This window comes from Astatotilapia calliptera, chromosome 4, assembly GCF_964374335.1.
Source record: "Astatotilapia calliptera chromosome 4, fAstCal68.1, whole genome shotgun sequence".
NCBI classification, from domain to species: Eukaryota; Metazoa; Chordata; class Actinopteri; order Cichliformes; family Cichlidae; genus Astatotilapia; species Astatotilapia calliptera.
The window spans coordinates 7,223,193-7,236,105 of record NC_137425.1 but is presented as its reverse complement, the minus strand read 5'-3'; the positions used below and the strand labels follow the sequence as shown (position 1 = coordinate 7,236,105).

At 37.1% G+C, this 12,913-nt stretch overlaps 1 protein-coding gene across 1 annotated transcript in view; it reads right to left on the bottom strand.

The window, feature by feature from the left end:
- Positions 1-2,784: 2,784 nt before the first annotated feature.
- LOC113019985 (alpha-2,8-sialyltransferase 8F-like) overlaps positions 2,785-12,913 on the bottom strand; it is a 30,005-nt gene continuing 19,876 nt past the window's right edge. The window contains exons 2-7 of the mRNA XM_026163652.2: positions 9,462-9,536; positions 9,254-9,328; positions 8,202-8,343; positions 5,923-6,035; positions 5,747-5,839; positions 2,785-5,271 (exon numbers count right to left, since the gene is read on the bottom strand). Of these exons, the coding sequence (XP_026019437.2) occupies positions 4,797-5,271; positions 5,747-5,839; positions 5,923-6,035; positions 8,202-8,343; positions 9,254-9,328; positions 9,462-9,536 (973 nt within the window). The 3' untranslated portion in view covers positions 2,785-4,796. The remainder of the gene's footprint in view (positions 5,272-5,746; positions 5,840-5,922; positions 6,036-8,201; positions 8,344-9,253; positions 9,329-9,461; positions 9,537-12,913) is intronic.

Here is a 12,913-nt window from a genome sequence, read left to right as displayed (position 1 = left end):
TCCATTAGTGTGAACAGTTAAAACACAACAAATAAGTGATCAGTAATCATCAAACTTTACATGGATGTTGTGTTTTTGTTTTGTTTATTGTGATTACAACAGTAACTTACAGTAAGTGTTTCCAGTGCAGGGAAGCTGGCAGACAGTGTGACAGCTGCTTTACAGTCCACATGGAGTGATAAGTATGAATGAGGAAATGAGGGTTCATAAACTCACTAATCTTGATTACTGGAATGATGGTTTGACTACAATAAGATAGTCAGATCGACAAACATACTGACTCTAAAAAGTAATTCATCAGGCCTTTTACCACCACTTGATTAAATCCATGGCTGCAACATAAAAATTCTAATTTATTGATTAAGATAGACCTTCTAAGTTGCAAACTTTATTTTTTTGGGTTGTGTTGAATTAATAATGTTGGTAATTACATTGAATTAATTTTATATGTAATTTGAAATTAAATCCCAATGTTAGTGGGTTCAAAATAAAATTCAAGTTGTAATTACTTAAAGAAATTTAATACATAACTTATTTTTTTCCACTGTAACTTCTGATTTCAAATTCCCTCCCCTACTGACTTAACTAGCCCGGGCAAATTCACACATGTTGCGTTGCATGGTGCAAGCTTTTGTAAAAGACACATCAAGGTAAGTAACATTTCATTTACAAATAACAGTTCTACCAAAGCAAAACATTTGTGCTAGTCACCTGTAGTGGATTTGTGTATGATGTGATGCTCATACAGATAAGGAAATACTTTGCACTACCACATGTAGCTAATGCTAGCCATTCTAAACTTTAGCACAGCAGAGGATAAGACTTATAAAGTTTCATTTGACAAAAGTCTTCAGCTAGAGAGTGCAACTGTGGCTGGGAAAAGCATGGTTAAAGTTTTGCTACACAGTGCAATCTAATTTCGATCATAGGCTGATTTTGTTTTTCTTTTTACCAAAATTAGAAGCCTTTAAACTGTGAATAGTTTTGTCAGAGGGATAACCTAGAGGCTTCTTTTTTCCATCTGGGGTAGCCTTAGATCACATCTATCCTCTTTAAATAATGTATTAGAGCATTCATTAATGCAGTATAGCTAATAGTCTGCAAGGTTTAATTCTTCTCTTTCTGTGGTCTACAGATAAAGGAGGAGTTCAAGAGAATAACCACTGTAAGCCTTGAATAGCTACACTTGACCATTGCACCCCAAAACTGATGGATGTCATTTGATCAAGGGGAGGAGCTAAGGGAGTGAGAATCAGGCAGATCAAGGACATGCTTCTTGAGGTAGGACAACTATTTAGACTTTGGGTAGCTTTGAAATGCACTTTGTTGGCAGTCAGCCATGTATTTTATACTCATACTTTATTTTTTCTTAAATAGCACAATACAATTGAAACACGCAGAGAAGTAGCCATCTGCTGCCTTATCACTTTCCTTGGAGAGAAGGAAGAGATCCTTTTCATGGAGTTCGATATAAGTAATTCAGCATTGTGTGTGTGTGTGTGTGTGTGTGTGTGTGTGTGTGTGTGTGTGTGTGTGTGTGTGTGTTCCATTGATCATCTGAATTCATTAAGTTTCAGTAAGTATAAAAGTCTAATCTATAATTCACTAACCTATTAATTCCTTAACTTAAGGTTGGCCTTAAGTTAACGCCGAAGAACTTAAGGCCAACCTTGAAAGGCGGGTGATGAAAACTGCCATCATCAGTGACCGGTACACCCCTGGATCTAACCATAAGACTGCAACCATTGTGGTGGAGGAAACAAAAATCATGGAGGGCCAGAATTTCCCAAGGTGCTGTGTTTTGCTCATGGGCATAATATATGCTCTCAATCTGAGCTAATGCAAGGATCTGAAATATACTTTTGAAGTTGTTCAGAAGCTGTTCCTTGACCTTGATGGAACCATCATTATGTTAAAGATGTTGACTCTTTTTCAAAAATTGTTAACTGTTTTGAATCCTGTATGTGTAAAATTGATCTTAAAGGTGTTTGCTGCATTGTGTAATAGAAAGATGCAAGATCTTGTAAAGTTTGGTAGGCATTGAAAGTTAACATTTACTGAACAGTTGCATGGAAGTATTACTGTAACAAAATGTTTTCTAAGTAGATTTTTTTTTTTTTTACCAATTGAACACATTTGTTTCTGTGGTGTTAAATACATAAAGGCATATACTATAACTTGGCTGAGATGGTATAAATCTAAATTTCTGGTTTATTTTCACTTTTTAAATACAAAGTGTTGAAATGCCTACAGTTAAAAAATAAAGTTTTTTGATAAAAAAAAATGTTGAATGAATTCCTTTCTTAAAAGCTATTACAATAAAAAAATAAGAGAAAGCTAAAATGATGATAATAATGATGAAAATCAACAACTTAATATTTTAAATAATGAACTTTAAAAAATAGTTTTTGTAATTGCTGTAATTAATTAAATAACACTTAAAAATCATTTTAAATAATGTGGAAAAAGTAATTGGAGGAAGAAAATTTTTACGAGTAAACAACTTAAAAATATGTTTTTAAGATACCAAATATTACATAAATGGTAATTAAAATCACCTTTGATTATGGAGGAAAAGTTAATTCCCCTAACTCAATATAGTTTGTTGGTTCAATCTAATTTCAACATAAGTTATCGTAACTCAAAAAGAGTAATGGAAACTGTTGCGTTAATTTTTTTTTGTTGAGCTTAAACAATAGTTTTTAGAGTGCACTGCCAGTATGTCAAGACAAATATCCACACCTACTGTAAGGAGATAGTAGTCAGTGATTGTTAGAGACAATGTCATATTTATCACAGTTTAATAAAGTCCATTTTCTGAGTGATAGCAATCAAAAGGCTGTTGATGGTCACTGCTGGGACATATGCTGACTCCACAATTGTCAGCATTTTGTTTGTGTTATAAAAGTACATAGTACAGTTTGTATCAGACACAGTCACTATGATTGATGATTTACAATTAGAGTAATTTAAAAGTAGTTCACAGTGTTGGGGGGGGGGGGGGGGGTTGTAACATTAATAAACAACATATATAGATTTGCCAACATCTTCCCTTGGCTGCTTGCTTTAGGGGTTGCCACACTGGATCATCTGCTTTTAGCATGCAGCTCCTGTACGTAGGGCTCGAAGCAAAGAATAAACAAAGCAAAGCTAAAAACAAACAAACAAAAAAACAAAAAACAAAAACAAAAACCTTTCCACCTTATATATGTAACTACATCAAAGCAAAACAACCAAGAGTTTGAGTATTATTATTATTGATCTTTTCAGTTTTTTTTTGTTTTGTTTTTTAAAGAAACCTGTTCCCCTTATGTCATATTGACTCTCTCTGACTTTAAACAGCTTCTGAGTACTGCGCCAAAGAAAGTTATTTTGTGCTTTATACATGATCTGTGCCATTTTATATTCAACGAAATCATAAAATTTCAGGGTATTCAAATTAATAAACAAAATGTTAGTTGGTTCTATATAACATTTTGTTTATTAATCTGAATACCCTGAAATTTTATGATGTGATGGCATGATGGCTTTTCTTTTGATCTGAACATTCACATTAAAATATGTGAATTCTCTCACCTCAAGACATGTGTTTAGACAAATTGAATACTTGGTATTGACTACATCATAACATTTAAATGGTTGATCGCTCTAAATACCTTGGATTCTGAAATAACTACCCACAAGTGAATGTCAACATATCCACAATTCCGAAATCTTTTGATAAGTACTTATTCACGTTCACTTAATTTTCCCTCTCCTTTCATACTGTTTATGAAACAACAACAGCCATGAACAGTTCCAGTATGACCAGAATACACCTAACCCGCAGTGCCCTGCCAACACACGTATCTGATATCCACATTCCTGTGTTGTTCCTGGATCAAGAGAAAAATGTTGGTCTAGGATCAACATTGCAACAGACAAATCAATGCCAAAACTTTGAGATTTTTGCTGAATTTGAATAAACTTAGAGTGGCGTTGGGCAGAAATACTGTGGGACTGAGCAAAAGTGACAGAAACGGGAGCGAGCAGTAGTGGTCACAAATTCAGCGGCGCTGGGATTTTAAAAATTGTTTTGCAAAGGACCGATAAAAAGATAAATTGACACAAACCATTACCTTTGCCTGCATCATATGTAGAAATAATGTGTAATTTGTACTATACAGAGACTATGGTGTAGCTTATGAAAGCGGCCAGCAAAGTTCTCTATTCAAGTTCATCCATTCCCTTGCAGTCAATTTAGAAAATGGCAGCAGTAAAAGAAGTAGCTGGAAATGCCTAGGAAATGACAGTACTGATCTAGCCAATCACAGTCATTGTAGACTTCATCCACTCAGTGTTTAATTTAATTTCAATGGAGGTGCAGGCTCAGTTACTGAATTATGGCATTGGGTTTCAGGGAGGTTTGAAGTTATGCTGTACATTACCTGTGGTGCAGATTTAACACAGAAGCATGAATCTCACTTAAAATCAGACAAATGTGGTAGTTGTGTGATATGATTTTTGCACTTTTATCAGGCACTATACATTTATCTTCTGCTGGTACCAAAGTACTTTTCATGGTTACATTTTTTAAGATATTGTCAAAATAGTCCTTAGAGTTTTGTTTTCTAAAAATCAAGAGAATGTAATTGAGGTATTTCAGAATACAGGGTGAGAGATATTTGTAATAAAGCACTAAAATGTACAGAGCAATGGCCTTATAAAGGCAAAAAAGTTACTGGATTCATCCTGAGGCTATAGAGAAGGCATTTGACTCTGTACTTTGCTTCTGTGCTGTTGTCTATCCCTGGGAACTATTTTTTATCTGATTTACAGTCTCCCAGGTGAAGCCTGAGTACCCCTTCAGTGTGCAGCTGCAACAAGTGTTCAAACTCAGCCGGCATTGCGTGAAAAAACGTTTTAACCGGTACATCATCATAGTAGTGGTTAGTCAGGGTATAGAGGTCATATGGGTTACTAAAGGGCCAGAATCCATACAGATGTACATTTTCACACAATTCCAGGGCCATGCTAACCATAATGAATCCAGTGCTGAGCCGCCTTTCTTTCAGGCCTTCAGAGCTCCAGAATTGATCCAGACTGTGGAGGTACTGAGCGTTGGAGAAAACAGGTCGAATAGGGCTTTCAAAGTCCTCTATTGTATATGCAGCCCGCTGACACATAGCAGTATTCCTGCCAAAGGAGAAGGCAGGAAGGAGCAGCAGAGAGTTGCCGTACTTGTGCAGACTCTCCACAAATGGAAGGCGACGTCCAGTCAGCGCACCATACCTGTGCAAAAGAAACAGCTGACTTTGAGCAACAACGCATACATAATGTGAGGTGACAAGTAGGGATAGGAATCGAGAGCTGGTTCTCTAAAAGAACTAGTTCCCAGTGTTTGCCTATCAGTCACATTTGTTGTACTTGTCATCAGCTGTTTTAAGTTCATGTGCCAGAGGAGAAAAAAATAGCGGTGTGGCCTACAGTGTAATTATTTTTTATTTAATTATTTTTGTTTTTATTGGGAAATACCTCAAATATATACAAAAATTTTAACAACAGCATGCAATTAAGTTGCAGAATGTAATGTCTTTGACATGCTGCTTAGCGGTGACTCAATGTGAAAACAATGAGGACCCAACGAGCCTCAATAAGAGAGTTGATAAGAAATCAAATTGGAAGGTGATTCTGATAATAGAATCAGAATCGTTAAATTCTTATCAGTTCCCTTCCCTAGTGACAAGGAATTATTTCTTTTGCTCACTTTTGGAAAATGATGCTTGGATTTGCTGTCGCAAGGCTAGTTTTGCTGCCAACATCTTTCTCATATCCATTTTCCAAAGGAGGTAAGTTGCACCTGAACAAACAAAAAAGTAGACACAGAAATGGTTAAGTGGAATTTCCACTCTGGATTTGGTCTACATTGGACACTTTTCTCACCTGATAACAAAGTCAGCAGAATCAATCATTTTTCCACAGCCACTGTCAAACAGGATCCCACCATTCCCAACAACCGAACAAGTGTCCCATTGTTTATTTGAGAAAGGATTCTCCTGGAATAGACAGCGAAAGACAAGGCATTATGAAAACACATTTACATTGTTGCTGATTTCACATGTTGAAGGAAAAAGGATTTTAAAAAGACATTTTATTCTAGTTTTATAGTCTGATGCTTTTTATGCTTGCTATTGCTAATGATAGGTCTGTCGTTTTTATAGATTACAACCATGGGAATATTATATCCAAAAGAACAATGATCACAAAAGTGTATATAAATAGTCATAATTATTAGAAATTATTTAAAAAAATGACAAATAACTTTGTTTATTGTGTGGGTTTTTTTCTCTTTTGGAAAAAAAAATGGGCAGCACGGTGGCACGGTGGTTAGCACTGTTGCCGCACAGCAAGAAGGTCCTGAGTTCAATTCCACCATCAGGCCGGGGTCTTTCTGTGTGGAGTTTGCATGTTCTCCCCGTGTTTGCGTGGGTTCTCTCCGGGTACTCCGGCTTCCTCCCACCGTCCAAAGACATGCAGCTTGTGGGGATAGGTTAATTGGATAATCCAAATTGCCACTAGGTGTGAATGTGCGAGTGAATGTGAGTGTGAATGGTTGTCTGTCCCTATGTGTTAGCCCTGTGACAGACTGGCGACCTGTCCAGGGTGTACCCTGCCTCTCGCCCAATGACTGCTGGGATAGGCTCCAGTGCCCCCCGCGACCCTGAAAAGGACAAGCGGAAGCGAATGGATGGATGGATGGAAAAAAAAATTACACACAAAAGTAAATAGAGCTGAAACAGACTATATAAATACAGCGTCTTATAAATGCAATAGCTCCTCTAATGGACAGTGTATCAATTGGGATATGCTCCGATATTAAGCATCTCCAAATAAGATCATATTTAAGCTGTTTGGCCTTTTTAGCAGAGATGCAAAATGCTCCAGGCTTTTAATAACAATTTTGCTTAAATATGTTAACGGTACAGATTTTCAGACAGTTTCTCTCTTGTATGGCTCTGCAGACCGGTCAAGTTTGAGGCTTGAGGCAGACCAGACTACAAAACGTGTATAATTATATAATCACAAATGATGAATTATATTTGAGTTTCTTTCTGTGCAGCTATAAATTGATACAGAAAATGGTTCATCATAAAAATGTATGTTGTCATTGAGGCTGTAACATGTTGCTTTTCAGTTTCATAACCATTTTGATTTTGAGGTTGAAAAAAAATTCAATGCTAGGGACGATCGTGGCTCAAGAGTTGGGAGTTCGCCTTGTAATCAGAAGGTTGCCGGTTCGAGCCCCGGCTTGGACAGTCTCGTCGTTGTGTCCTTGGGCAAGACACTTCACCCGTTGCCTACTGGTGGTGGTCAGAGGGCCTGGTGGCGCCAGTGTTCGGCAGCCTCGCCTCTGTCAGTGCGCCCCAGGGTGGCTGTGGCTACAATGTAGCTTGCCATCACCAGTGTGTGAATGTGTGTGTGAATGGGTGGATGACAGGTTGTGTAAAGCGCTTTGGGGTCCTTATGGGCTAGAAAAGCGCTATACAAATACAGACCATTTAGATTTCAGTAAATTGCAGATTGCAGTCACTTCAATTCTGTTTTCTTATTCCTCCTAGTTTGAGTGCATAATCCTTGCTATAACGGCTGCTATACAACAAACAAACTGCTGTTTGTGTAAAAAATCTGTATATTTTAACCTATTTGAACCGAGAAGGCTGACAGAGAAAGTTCTATTTGCCAAATAAGACTGAAACCAATTAAGTGCAGTGCCACCAATACCCACTACATCATTTAATCGAGAAATTAGAATATTGTGGTCTACTGTGTCAAAGGCAGCAGTTAAATCAAGCAAGACCAGAACATTGTGGTTACCAGAATCAAATGCCAGTAGGATGTCATTAAAAACCCTTAATAATGCAGATTCTGTGCTATGTATTTAGTTATAAATACTATATACACCATATACACATGCAGAACCCAAGAAAATCAATTGAGATAAAAAAAAAAAAAATACTGTTCACACTTTTTCAGGTTAGAACAGCACAAACAAAATTATCTCCAAAAGCTCATTTCAAAAGCAAAAGAGAGTTCAGTTGAAGATACAAAAAAATAGAAAAGTTGCGAAATAATCACTGTGTCAGTCAAATAAAACATAAGAGAACCAATGAAGATATCAAAGAAGCAGCACAAACAGTTTCCATGAATGAAAATGAACCTACCTTCAAAAACAAGTCGAATAAGTCCTTGTTCACCTGAAGAGTCCTCTTTTCCCCACTGTAAACAATATTCGATCCTATAGGAGTATTGTTCTGTGTCACAATGGCGTTGTCAAAGCCATTGCATGCAACTCTCAGATTAGTTCTGTAAAACAACAAACACTCAGTTAACACTGACTGACTTTTTACCAGATGAGTAGGTTCATACACTTCTGATGTTGCTGCATGTTTAACTTATGTTAGTAGTTATTGCCAACAAAAGGAAAGGTCAGTAATCTGTTTCTGAATGTCATGGCAAGGAACAATATTTTTTTCTGTTTATCATGTTCAATGGAAAGATAACACTCGACAGAGAGATAACATGGAAGGACACCTACAGAGAAGGGTGAGCAAACAAAAGGTTATTTGCTCACCTGTTGTTTGATCTTAACTATCCAACACCATCTTATTAAGATAATTAAGATCCACAGTTAAACAAGGGAAGATGAAAAAAGGAGCAAACAAAACAGTTAGATCCAGTAAAAATAATAGCATAAAAAAGTTAACCCCATATGTTACTAGAATTTTCTCATTTTATTTTCTAGGGTTTAGATTAGTGACTACCACCACTGCGAGTGTTGACTCCAAAAGCTGTAAGCAATAAAGACAAATGCAACTCCTGATAATGTTTTTTCCAGCTCAAAACCTCTCCATTATATACTTATAACATCATTTGTCCATATGGCAAATATCTCTCTGCTCTTTGTTGTGCCATCAGTTTTCTTACAGTTCCTCTGTCCTAAACCCCTTGTGCGTCTTTACTCTTTCTTTCTTGTCTGTAGTTGATTCAGTTCATATAAAAGGTGTATATATATGTATATGTATATATGTATGTATGTATATGTATATATGTATGTATAAACCAGCCCATCATTATCATTTCCCCTCCGGTTGATATACTGGATATCATAGCATTATATCTCATATGCAAGACTAGGCTCCTGTTTGCTGTATGGTAATCTTTTTACATCCAATTCGTATTCTTCATAGAAGAAATATTAAGCATTAGTACTTACCTGAATTTTAAGTAATTTTTCTCGTTCTTCTTCCAGGTTTGATTGTAACGCTGATGTACTTTGTCAATGATTTCCCTGTGACACACACACACGTCCAAACACAGTCAGCAGATCATACCTGTACAGCTGACATGACTTCATTTTTGATGATGGCATAAACAAAGAGGTTTCTCAGGGAAACAGTGTGACAAATCATGCTTTTTCTCACTTGCAGGGTTTGAAAATTTCTGACAGCTTTGGGGCATGTTTCTTTTGAGGAGGTGGTTGGAAAGGTTCCTCACAACTGCAAAAGAAAATATTTTGTTGACAGATCAGACAGTTGAAAAATGCAGATACTGCAGTTAGATCTGCACAATAGCTAAGATTACATATTACAACAGCATTTTTTTTTTTTACTATGGTCGGTTGAGCATGATGTCAAAGTGCTGTTTGAAATTCAACATTGTTGTGCGTTTCTTCATTTTTTTCATTTTTTGTTTCGTATGTATTAAAACACGATTCTTTGATCCCCATGATAGAACAGAGAAAACCCGACTCATAGTGTCCAAAATATTTATAATTCTTTTTATTCAATCATCTTCCGGAAGAAAGAGCCCTGCACAGCCCCAAAAGCCAGTTGCAGAAACTCTAACATTAGAATTTAAAAACGTCTCACATATAGGTGTTATTTTGGTACTTTACACGTCACACAGTTTTGATACAAACACTCCTTATATGGTACAAGTTCCTCTTTTCTGTCTGGCTTCCTGTATTTATTAATATACTTGTATAGCTCTACACTAACTTCCTGTTTTTCAGTCTGGCTGAGCACTTAGTTTATGAGTCAAAAGTGGCCTTGCTTTACAAACCTTCATTATTAAAGTACATAAAACAATATAATAAGAAAATAAGCACTAAGGATATATTAATTACATGACAGTTCTCCCCCTTTTCGTGTTTCCTAAGAAACACGACATAATTTCTAATTTATCCCATTAAGTTTACTTGCATGTTAAAAAGCTAAAATATAACAAAAGAGATTATGCTAAACAAAACGAAACCTTTGAATTGCCCAACCCTGTCTGTCCCCTCAAAGGGTTGTATGTTTTCAATGTTTCCTTATTATTTTGTCATAATTACTTCTATCCACAACAAATAAATCAAGCTCTAAGACAGCACCTGTGAAATGTGAAATATCCTAAATCTACTTCCTACACCCCCTTTTTACCCAGAATCCCAATTTAAACCCACTTCTGACTTCCCTCAGTGTAAACTCCAAAAAGATACAATTAGCTTTTTCTGGTAAAAGGTCCTAGATTATTTTGTCAATCTTTGGAAAACATCCTCTATAGAGTTAACCCGTTTCATCTTTAAAACTTAGTCCTGGTTTCTTCGCCCCCTTTAACAGGTAGCGCATATCCAGACTGAACACTGTGTTTGGGCAATTTACATAACATAGAAATCCTACAAACTATTCAATCTACACAACAAATTGTCTGAAACTGGGCGATTCTCTCTGCTCTGTGCTTCTTTTGAGTCCCCCTTTCTCTGGTTGGTTCCGTTCGGTCTGGGGCTTCCAGGATTCTCGCCACCCCTGTGGTTGCTGTGGTCCTGAAATCTTCTCCTGTAAAGGATAGAAAACAAAACGCCTCTCTCTGCTACACCTCAATAACCTACTGTGTTCATCTATTGTTCCCTTAATTATTCAAAGTTGGTTCAAAATATCATGTTCTGGGCTCTATCCTTTATATTAACTTTACTTAATCTTTACTTAATCTTAATTTACTTACTCTCAATGTTCTTTATGTGTGTTAGCAACACTTTTAATTTTATTAAACACACCCAGAGTAAGATATACACCATCACCATATCAGCATAAAAACAGACAGAGACGTTCCTCTTTCTGTCACATTCTTCCATACATGGCAATTTGTTTCACCTCCCTTATGATTCCTTGGGACTTACAATTTCTTGACTCTTCTAGGCAGCTCAAATGCAGTTAGAAGCTAAATGAATTCCAGGCCCTCCGCCTGGCCTAAGTTTAAATCATTTGTGTTTCTAAGCATGTATGCGGTTTAACCTTCTATTGCTCCAAGTCACTTACACAATAGATCGTCGGGTCATCGCTCCAAACGAAGCTTAAGACCTTGAATAGACTGAGCAACAACTCTTTCATGAGCACGATCTGCAATGTGTGTATACAATGATTATAGCTGCACCCTTAATAAAAATTTTAGTCTGATGTCAGTAGCTTTAAAAAACATTGTAATGCAATGTTAAAGCCTATATTGCAGCAGTAAAATATTTTCTTTATTCCCAGGATTATCCTTCCCTCTCTTGACCTTTCAAAAAGAAATGTCACCGCACTTTGTGTCGTGTCACTCCTCGGCCCATTCGGTCCATCAATGGCATCATGGCCACCGGAACTACCGCTCCGGGGTCCACTGCCCTCGTTATTACCTTTTCCAGCAGTCCTCTGGCACAAGGAATGAGACAACAACCGCAGGTGACCAGTATCCCTAAAAAAAAAAAGCGGCAGTAGAAAACATTGCAGACACGAAAATCCCCTTCCATTTCCCAAACACGGAGGTCATCCAGCTGTCCAGCGGATTGTCGATTCCCGAGTGTTCATGCATGGTTTTAGACAGAGTTTTCAGCCCCTCCAGAACTCGGGTTACTGAGCCATCTGGAGCAGTATTGTTTGGGATGAAGGTACAACACGTCTCTCCCTCTAGTACCAGCTCTTTTAATAATTTACTTTTTTAAAGGGAAAAAACCATGGTCACTTGGACAAGTCTTTGTTATTCTATAACTGCATTTTTATATGAAAAGTCTAGCGATCCCCTATTTGACTCATAAATATTACTTGGGTTGTAATTATTTTCCTCTATCAAATTTAATTTACTGCTACAGTGGCCTGCTTTTGTTAATAGTAACATGAGTAACATCCAACATTTTCTCCCCTTTAACATTTGGTATTTCCCCACTATATAATGTACTACCATAATCTATACACCCAGTCAATAAAACAGAATTTTCTCAAAGCAAACATCAGCAACCCAAAATCAGCAGCCCCAGAATTAAGTCTTCCGCTCCTCCTGCTCATGGCAAAACAAAACAAAACAAAGCAAAGCGAAGCAAAGCATCCCCTTTCTCTTGCCAGCGTGGTGAATTGTTTGTCAACATTTATTCATCCCACCCTTGGTCCAGTCTTTATCTCAGTGTCCAGTCAGTCCAACCTTTAGTCCACAGCATCAGTCCAGTCACAGTCCATTCACACACATTCACTCAGATATTGCTGATAGTGGAGACTCCGCGCAAATAATCAGATTCTCCACCCTCAGCAACATGAGCTCATTCATTTGTTTTATTTTGTTTGGTTTTTTTGTTTTTTAGGAAAAGAGTTCTTTATGCTCTTGGACTGGATTGACTCGCTGCAATCCTTTTAGACAGGGACTTACAACCTGATCAGGTCCCCACAGGTAGCCTTTTCCTCGGCCCATTGTAATCTGGAAAAGCTCCCCTTAAATTTATTCTCCCGAAAATATTTACAGCGCTGTTAATTCAATCTTTCAGGCCTGCTTAGAACAAAAATGAGAAAAAGAGAGCTGATTATTAGCTCATCAAAGCACAAAACATAATCACCTGACAGGATTTCTCTTAAGTGCACTATTACAATTT